Source organism: Cynoglossus semilaevis, chromosome 5 (genome assembly GCF_000523025.1).
Source record: "Cynoglossus semilaevis isolate Cse_v1.0 chromosome 5, Cse_v1.0, whole genome shotgun sequence".
Lineage (NCBI taxonomy): Eukaryota > Metazoa > Chordata > Actinopteri > Pleuronectiformes > Cynoglossidae > Cynoglossus > Cynoglossus semilaevis.
In genome coordinates this window covers 3,254,366-3,263,811 of record NC_024311.1, presented here as the reverse complement: position 1 = coordinate 3,263,811, position 9,446 = coordinate 3,254,366, and the positions used below count along the sequence as shown (strand labels likewise).

Genomic DNA, 9,446 nt, shown 5'->3' with positions numbered 1-9,446 from the left:
GGCTTCAATGAGGAAACCACTCACGGTATCCCTGAGTAAACCACTCCCGGTATCCGTCTTTGTGCGCCAGCTGAGAGTGAAGGAGGCATCTTTCACGTCAGAGATGCGCACGCGACGCGGAGGAATCACCTCTGCAGGGAGGAAGAGGAGTAAAACGACAGCGTCGAACAGGAGAGAACATGCTGTGATGACGAGACCGATCGTTACCTTCCAGTGTGGTCACCTCTCCCTCCAGAGGTCTGCTGGACACAGAGTTCTTCAGAGCGTACACGTGAATCTGGTACGTGGTGTCCACCTGTGGGGTCCAAACACAGCTGAGAGTTAGTCTGTGGCTCACCTCGGAGTCATTCCAAACACGGAACCAGAACCTTGGGTTTACCATGAGGCCTGGAACAACGACGCGTGTGGTGGCAGGGGCCACGTTCATCTCTTTCGTGGGGCTGTTGGTGTTCTTGGGGATGACGACCACACGGTACCCTGTCAGACGGGCACTGGGCGCCCGCCATGACACAGTGATGGTAGAGGGGCCGACGTCTGAGATCAGCAGGTTGGTAGGAGCAGGGATTACTGAGGCAAAGACACGACAATATGCAAAACGTTGAACAGAAGGTGGGAAATATGGGTTTAAACTTGTAATTTTTAAGGATATAAAAGTTTATATCCTTAAAGATGGGATACAGTAAAACTTTACTGTTTCTGTATGTCAATATTAACAAAACACCCGAAGAAAGTTGACATGTTTTTGGTATGGAAACAAATGACCTGCAGTTTAAAGACATGCTTGAAAACATTTGCTACAATCTCCAGTTGAACCAGCAGATGTCACTAAATACACACTAGGAATTGGAAAATTGGTTTCTTGCAGTTTAAAAATGCATTAGTCAAATACTAAAATATAAAACTATGTCTAAAAAAATTTAAAAAATAATGTTAAATTGCATTTAGTGATATAGTATCTGAAAACTAAAATCTGTTTTTCACAGAATTGTTTTTTTTGTTTTTGTTTTTACCTGTGGCCTGGTGCCCTGTTAAAGGCGTGCTTTCCCTGTGACCGTGCAGAGCGATGACTTTCACGGTGTACTCTGTCCCAGGGCGGAGTCCTCTCAGCACCACACTGTCCTGGTCTCCTCTGGGCGCCGGATGCAGCTCCCGCTCACGTTCCTCTGGGCTGGAGTACAGGACACGGTAGGATGTCACCGTGCCATCGGGGCTGTCCCATGAGATGCGCATGGAGGTGGAGTCAATGTCAGAAAAGGTCAGGTCCTTGGGTCGATCCATAGCTGTCGGGGCGTAGATAGTTGTTATTACTTGCTGTTTTAGGAGAAAGTGAGCAGTCGTGGAAGATGACCCACGATTTGTAGAAGAGTGCCCCCAGTGGTTCTACGGTGGAACTTCGGTGGTCGAACGACTCCCTTTTTGAACAATTCAATTTTCAATTTTTGACCAAAAATTCCCCCGGGTTGTCGTACCATAACTCAGTTGCCGAACAAGCCAACAATATCGAGCGTGTGGCGTCAGTCTTGCCCTAGCCTGTGCTCGGGATATCTTACGCTGAGAACTGTTGTCTGATTTCGCCGGTATTTCTTGCGCTGTGCTGTTTCATTTATTATTTTTATTTTATAAATCAGTTTTGTAAATGGGCAAAATACTGTTGAAAAATTTTGACTAAACAATCATCTGGGATCCAGGAACGGATGAATCCATTTTCCATTGATTCCTATGGGAAAAATTGTTTCAGTTTTCGAACTTTTCGGTTCACGAACGGCCTTCAGGAACGGATTAAGTTCGAAAACCGAGGTTCCACTGTATTTAATCTGACATACACTCACCGGTGATTACGTTCTCCACTGCAGGAGACGACGGCTGTCCGTCACCGCTCAGTGCGTAGACACTCACCACGTACTCGACAGTGGGCATCAGCCCTGTGAATGATACCTGTGTCTGCTCTGTGGCGTGAGAGCGAGACAGATGAAGAAGCATAAGTAGAGGATTGATCAATTTGAAATGAAACACTAAAATCTGAGTTGTTTTTTTTTTTTTTTAAATGTTCTTGTCTTACCAGGTCCCTCCACCTCAGAGTAGGAGGGGCCTCGGCCGTTCTTTGGTACAATGCTGACTCTGTAGCCTTTGATTGGTCCATGAGCCGGAGTCCAGCGCACAGTGATGGCGTTGTCTGACACATCTGTCACTTTGGTGTTTTTGGGAGGCTCAATATCTAAAGGCACAATATAAATGTGTTGTAGTTTGGTTTTAGAGTTTAAACCTTCAAAAATGTTTTTTTTTTTTCCTTTACCAGTCTTGTGGGTGATAAAGATCGGGGTGCTGGTAGCGGGGCTGTCCCCTCGTGATGTCACGGCATAGACGGTGATAGTGTAGTCAGTGCCTGGGGTCAGATCATTAATGGTGTAACTGGTCTCAGATCCTGGAATGATGAATTGTTCTGCGTTTTCGCCGCCTGAAAAGAGACAGATCAAAATGCGTCATTACTTGTTCTTTTTTTGTTTGTTTTTTTAAAGGATCAAATGTGTTGCGATCAAAATGCGTCATTATTTGTTCTTTTTTTGTTTGTTTTTTTAAATTTTTTTTCAGAGTTCAGAAACTTGTACATACTCGCCCCTGTGACTTTAATCTTGTAGTTTCCCACTGATACAGAGGGGGCGTCCCAGCGAATAGTCATGCTGGTCGAGGTGGAGGACACTACCTCCAGATCAGTCGGTGCAGCAGAGACTGACAAGAACAACGACCAAAGGAGAATTCAGTTAGGATGCATTCAAAAGCGTGGCTTTCCCGAGAGCGGCAGAGCGGCGACTCACTGGTGGCCTGTGTGCCTGTCAGGGGTTCGCTCTCCTCGTTGTTGTTGACAGCGTAGACATGTATGAGATACTCTGTTTCTGGTGTGAGTTCGTTAAGGGTGAAGAAGTTCCTGCTTGGGGGCAGCCTCTCGTCCTTGGCCCGTCCTCCGCTGGTCTTCTGGTAGTGGATGCGGTAGCCAGTGACAACAGCAGTGGGAGCGATCCAGTGAACGGTGAAGGATTTGGTTTGAATGTCAGAGAAGTCTAGGCCAGTGGGAGAGTCCAGAGCTGCAGAGGTAGAATGGAGCGATTCAGAGACTTTTTTTTCCAACTGTATATATTTATAGATTTATTATGTCCGATATTAACTTTTTTCCAATATGCCGATTCGGTGTACAAACACTTAATTTCTGACTCCGATTATCCGATATATCGGAAACGGACAATGTTTGGACAATATCGGCATATCAGATATCGACAAAAAGTTCATATTGGACATCCCTGATTATTAATAAAATGGGCTGCAATGCTGCCATCTAGTGACTTTTACTTTCATATACAGCCATTTTTCCCCAAAATTATTTTTAGGTCACACATCATTTGGCCAAACCCAGGCATTGCGTTCTTGGGTTTTAATTATCGGACGAAGAACCAATAATGAGTCTTACAAATATTACATAATTATGCTAATATCAATATCGATATTATCGGAAATCCCTAATGTATATACTTAGCATATAATTGTTTATCATTAAATATCGGGAAATTGACCAACACTCGAAACCCTGCACCACGTTTTTAAAACCACAGTCACGCTCACCTGTTTTCCAGAGTTCAGAAACTTGTACATACTCGCCCCTGTGACTTTAATCTTGTAGTTTCCCACTGATACAGAGGGGGCGTCCCAGCGAATAGTCATGCTGGTCGAGGTGGAGGACACTACCTCCAGATCAGTCGGTGCATCAGAGACTGACAAGAACAACGACCAAAGGAGAATTCAGTTAGGATGCATTCAAAAGCGTGGCTTTCCCGAGAGCGGCAGAGCGGCGACTCACTGGTGGCCTGTGTGCCTGTCAGGGGTTCGCTCTCCTCGTTGTTGTTGACAGCGTAGACATGTATGAGATACTCTGTTTCTGGTGTGAGTTCGTTAAGGGTGAAGAAGTTCCTGCTTGGGGGCAGCCTCTCGTCCTTGGCCCGTCCTCCGCTGGTCTTCTGGTAGTGGATGCGGTAGCCAGTGACAACAGCAGTGGGAGCGATCCAGTGAACGGTGAAGGATTTGGTTTGAATGTCAGAGAAGTCTAGGCCAGTGGGAGAGTCCAGAGCTGCAGAGGTAGAATGGAGCGATTCAGAGACTTTTTTTTCCAACTGTATATATTTATAGATTTATTATGTCCGATATTAACTTTTTTCCAATATGCCGATTCGGTGTACAAACACTTAATTTCTGACTCCGATTATCCGATATATCGGAAACGGACAATGTTTGGACAATATCGGCATATCAGATATCGACAAAAAGTTCATATTGGACATCCCTGATTATTAATAAAATGGGCTGCAATGCTGCCATCTAGTGACTTTTACTTTCATATACAGCCATTTTTCCCCAAAATTATTTTTAGGTCACACATCATTTGGCCAAACCCAGGCATTGCGTTCTTGGGTTTTAATTATCGGACGAAGAACCAATAATGAGTCTTACAAATATTACATAATTATGCTAATATCAATATCGATATTATCGGAAATCCCTAATGTATATACTTAGCATATAATTGTTTATCATTAAATATCGGGAAATTGACCAACACTCGAAACCCTGCACCACGTTTTTAAAACCACAGTCACGCTCACCTGTTTTCTGAATCCCCGAGGCTGGTTCACTCTCACGTTCTCCATAAACACTAACAACAGCGATTTTGTACTCGGTGTTAGGTAGGAGGTCTGAACGGAACATGAAGAGGTGATCGGTTAGCGTCACTGAAGTGTAAGTGAAATGATGAAATAATATTAACTCTTAAACTGTCCTACTTTGGAGAAGGAAGGTGTTCGTGGATCCGCCAACATTGACCTCTTTGACGTCGTCGTCCGTGGCCACCGGATGGTAACGGATGACAAATCGAGAGATGTCACTCGGTGTGGCGACGTAGGGGACAGTCCAGGTCACCCTGATGTGGTCGGCACCCACTCCTCCGAACTGGAGGTTGGTGGGAGCTGGGATGGCTGGTAGACATGAGGGGGAGGCATGCGATTAAAGACGAGGAAAGAGGGAAAAAAAATTCTATAATAAAATAAATTGAAAAATATATCACATATAGATTCACATAACTTTTTAAAGAATTACTACAGTAGTCGCAGTGCTTCCCAAAGTATAGGTCAGAGCCCCCTAGTTGTCTTTGGTGGTATTGCAAGCATGGAGACATACTGAGAAATGGAAATTCTTTCTAAAAATAAATTGATTGTTTTCCTCCATATTTTAACTGTTAACCTTGTAAGAGAATTTGTAAAATAAGTAATTTATTGATTTTTGGGAGCTTGATGTTGACATCTGGGAAACTCTGTACCACAGTGAGATACACTGATAAAAAGGATCTCAATGTGCCTTTATCAGTGCTGTCTCTGATTGAGTGAAATAATTAAATCACCAGCTTGTGTCTGCTTTGTGTATGTGGTTGGCTCGCTTTCCCCGTCCTGGGTGACAGTGATGATACTGATGTCATAATCCACGCCCGGTTCCAAACCACGGACTGTGTATTGACCGGCAGACGCGTCCACCATATCTTGAAATATCGGCAAGTTCTGACCAGACGTTACTACCACTATCCGGTAACCGGTGACGGCAGCGACTTTCAGAGGGGTCCAGCGCAGCCCGATAGTGGAGTCAGTTATTTGGACAAAGTCAATGTGACGTGGTGTGGGGATTTCTGAAAGGTTTGGGCCAGGTGTAAAGCGCAGGCAGAATTAGACACATACATTCAACAGCCGTAGGAATCACATTGATTACACTGTATATCTACAACAATCAAATCCCATTCCCCAAAAAAAAACAGCCAGCGATAGAGTGCGGCCATGCCAGATGGATATCAACAAAAACAACTTGAGTCAAGAGTGTTAATATTTCAATTAAAATTTAAAGCAGAAATACATTACATTACCACAGCGGTTAGCATGCGACAGATTCTTTACGTGCACAGCAGGTCAGCCAGTAGTGATGTTAGCATACTAATGACAATGATAAATTAACATGTTATCAGAGTTCCCATTGGCTATGCTGTGGTTCTTGTATTAATGTCCTTTGTTTGTGAATGAAACCTGTAAGCGAAGCTCCATCGTAAAGCTTTTATATTCATTATTTGCAACCAAGCAGCTAGTGCAGGCGTGGGCAAACTTTTTGACTCGCGGTCAGGAGCAGATAGATGGAGGGTTCATGTGAACTAAGATAAATGTCATGTAAAAGTCATGCATAAAGGCTAAAATAATTGTATCATTTTCTATGCCATCTATTGGGGAAATGTGGGCATTGCAGGCAATAGAAGTATAATGATAATATAAATAAATTATATCATTTGGGAAAGCTTGGCCGGCCGGATTAAAAAGCTGAACGGGCCGCATCCGGCCCCCGGGCCTTAGTTTGCCCATGCCTGAGCTAGTGGAAGCTCAATCAGTCACACAGTCTGCTTCTAGCCACCATTTTGACCTGTTTTTCTTCTGAATGGGATCACATTTAATGAACATATTCTGTTCTTTTCGTTCCTAAAGCCTGACTGGGTGATGGTTATCGTCTGAACCTGAAGGTGGTTTGTTTTTACCTGTTGTGATAATGGTGTACAACGGCGAACTTTCCATGTGACCCTTCGAAGTGAAGACGCTGATGTTGTACTCCACCCCCAGGTTTAAGTTCTCCAACAGGACCGAGGTTTGATCCGGTCTGACAAACTCCTCCAGAGTGTTTCTCAGCTGGCCGTTGGTGGGCGTGCTTGTGACCCTGTAGCCTGTGATGCCTTCGGGAACATGACAAATAACGTTATGAGGTCGCAGGGCAGTGAAACTGAAAGGAACTGCCGGGAAGTGCAGCATCGACATTAAAGTGAAAAAAAAGCTTTTCAAGGCCAGGGCCTAGACTTTACCTGACCTGATTGGCTGCCAGTGTGTGGGAAGCACAGTCAATATTTACCTGGTGTTCTGGAAGCTACCCAGTGGACAGATAGATCTCCTGTGTCTGGGTTGGACCCAACTCTAAGGTCAGTGGGAGGAGACACAGCTGTGGGGACAGAAAAGAAAGACTAAGATGAAAGCTGGAGAAACTTAAAACATTTTTCCTCAATGTGACGCCAAGAGGTTTGAGCCGATCTGGAGGTCAGTTACACAGCTTCCCATTTGTTCGCCGGTCAACTGTCGCTCAAGTAAGGTAAATTAGTCACGTACTGGTGACGACTGTGCGAGAGATGGGGTTTCCACGATTGCGACCGTTGAAGATTGGCTGCACAGTGTAGGTGTACTCGTTTCCAGAAATCAGATCTGGAATGTGTATCCGTCCAGAGTCGGAAGTCTTTTCCCGGGTGGACTCGCCCTCCTGGCTCGGAAGTACAGACAACTGAAGAGACAGAGAAAGAAAAAAGGTTCAGGACAAAAAAATAATTAATTAATTCATCAAAAAAAGGAGAGGTGAGAGGAGTTTGCACCTTGTAGCTGAACCTTTGGAGAGGAATCCAGGAGATGGTGATGGACGTGTCGGTGACGTCGGTGCTGAAAGTCGGCGCATTTCCCATCTGTGGAGCTGAACGTTTGTACGATAGTTAGGAAACACGTACATAACGGAGAGGAGTAAACGGTTTTGGTTTCGGTTTGTCGTCATACGCACCGGTTGTAAAGAACGTGGTGACGCCTTCGCTGAGTTTGCTGTCCAGCTCGGAGTGCAGGGTGGCGGTGTACTGGGTGTCTGGTCTCAGGTTTCTCAGAGGATACTGGGTGACCCGGCCTGGAATTCTCTTCTCGACGGGGCTGGAACCCTCGATGCTCAGGTAGAGACGGTAGCCGCGGGCCAAGGGGGCGATGTGATGTGAATCCGATACTGGTGCAGTTTTCAATTTTGTTTCTTTTTTTGTACTCACTGGTGTACTGCTCGCCCACCAGCGGCTCGCTCTCTACTCCACCGCTGATGGCATAGATGTAGAAACGATAGAGTGTGCCTGGATGTAGGTGGGTAAAGTCAGCGTAAGCATTAGGAGAGATGGGCATCTGAAGAGGTCGCGTGTCCCTGCCGTCGGGGCCCACCGGGGTGAAGATCACCCGGTACCCTGTCACCTCACTGGGTGGACCTGTCCAGGTGATGGTGATCTTCACATCTGAGACCTCGTAAAACTGCAGGTCTGTGGGTGCTGGGACTTCCTCTGCAGACAGGAAGTAGGAGATGGGTTGACGCGGGTTATTTATAACAAACTATTCCACCCATGAGTACATTTGTTTTAAAGGTGAGAAGCTGCGAGTGTGTTGTCGTTGAGTGTTAGTACCGGGAGGAGGCGTTCCAGCTGTGTGAACCTGCAGAAAGATAGGTTCGCTCTCCCGTTGTCCCTCCACGGCGTAGATGCTGATGTTGTAAAGCAGACCGGGGCGAAGGTCCACCAGGGTGACCGAGGTCTCCGACTGGGGCAGAGTGAGCTCAGTGCTGCTGCCTTCCACCGACGGTGTGTACGTCACGCGGTAACCTGGAGGAAAACCGAGCGAGTTTTTCATTTGCAAGGATTTGAATCGTGAGCCAACGGGGAGTTCTGAGGGGTCATTGACTCACCAGTGATCGGAGCTTCAGGCCTGGACCAACTGATTCTGATGGAGGACTCGCCGACCTCATCGATGGCATGTTGAGCAGGAGTATCAGGAGCTGGAAAACGGGAGAGAGCATGAAAATCAGTCAGTACAGAACGAGGAAAATGAATCGTTTATATATGGAGAACACGCAGTACGGCGGAACACCGCTCCAACCTGTGGTCTGTGAAGTGGTCAGAATCAGGTTGGGCTCTCCCTGATCGGGGAGCTCGTAGACATTAACCGTGTATCTGCGTCCTGGCAGTAGATCGGCGATGGTGACGGAGCTGACAGAGTGAGGCAGATCTGGGGAAAAAAAGCAGAAACACCTGGTGAAACCTGGTCACTCTGTCACGCGTTACTGAGGACAGGATGATGATCAAAGGGTTCTCACCCAGAACTTTAGGCTTTGCTCCATGTTCACTCAGCTCATACTCCACTCTAAAGCCACTGATAGTAGCGGAAGCTGAGGTCCAGGAAACCACGAAGCTGTTGGAGGTGATCTCCGTCACGGACTCCGACGTGTCCACCACCGGAGCAGGCTGGGCCGTCTCTCCCTCCGACGTTTCCACTTGAAAAACACAAGGACGTCCAAATCATGGAAGTGTTCCTTTGAACTGATAGGATGGAGAGAATGTCACTGCTCACAGTCACTCACGAGAACCGTGGGTGGTGGTGAACTCGAAGCGCGTCACCTCGCGCCGGCCGTAACGCAAAACGCTGATCAGCTGCCCCTCGTATGTCACGCCCGGACGCAGCCCGCTGATGGTGTAGGAGCTGAGGTGACCTGGGATGGTGGCCTCTCGCCAGGGGGTCCGAGCGTTTTTCTAACAGGAGAAGAAAAAAAAAAAA

General features: G+C 46.5%; 1 protein-coding gene across 1 annotated transcript in view; it reads right to left on the bottom strand.

The window, feature by feature from the left end:
- LOC103378692 (fibronectin-like) overlaps window positions 1–9,446 on the bottom strand; it is a 24,777-nt gene that overhangs the window by 4,778 nt on the left and 10,553 nt on the right. The window contains exons 21-37 of the mRNA XM_025055412.1: window positions 7,654–7,845; window positions 7,475–7,569; window positions 7,218–7,386; window positions 6,967–7,053; window positions 6,602–6,793; window positions 5,438–5,716; window positions 4,824–5,015; window positions 4,647–4,736; window positions 3,848–4,114; window positions 3,645–3,761; window positions 2,294–2,455; window positions 2,060–2,215; window positions 1,830–1,946; window positions 1,011–1,280; window positions 380–567; window positions 208–295; window positions 21–131 (exon numbers count right to left, since the gene is read on the bottom strand). Coding sequence (XP_024911180.1) covers window positions 21–131; window positions 208–295; window positions 380–567; window positions 1,011–1,280; window positions 1,830–1,946; window positions 2,060–2,215; window positions 2,294–2,455; window positions 3,645–3,761; window positions 3,848–4,114; window positions 4,647–4,736; window positions 4,824–5,015; window positions 5,438–5,716; window positions 6,602–6,793; window positions 6,967–7,053; window positions 7,218–7,386; window positions 7,475–7,569; window positions 7,654–7,845 — 2,772 coding nt within the window. The remainder of the gene's footprint in view (window positions 1–20; window positions 132–207; window positions 296–379; window positions 568–1,010; window positions 1,281–1,829; window positions 1,947–2,059; window positions 2,216–2,293; window positions 2,456–3,644; window positions 3,762–3,847; window positions 4,115–4,646; window positions 4,737–4,823; window positions 5,016–5,437; window positions 5,717–6,601; window positions 6,794–6,966; window positions 7,054–7,217; window positions 7,387–7,474; window positions 7,570–7,653; window positions 7,846–9,446) is intronic.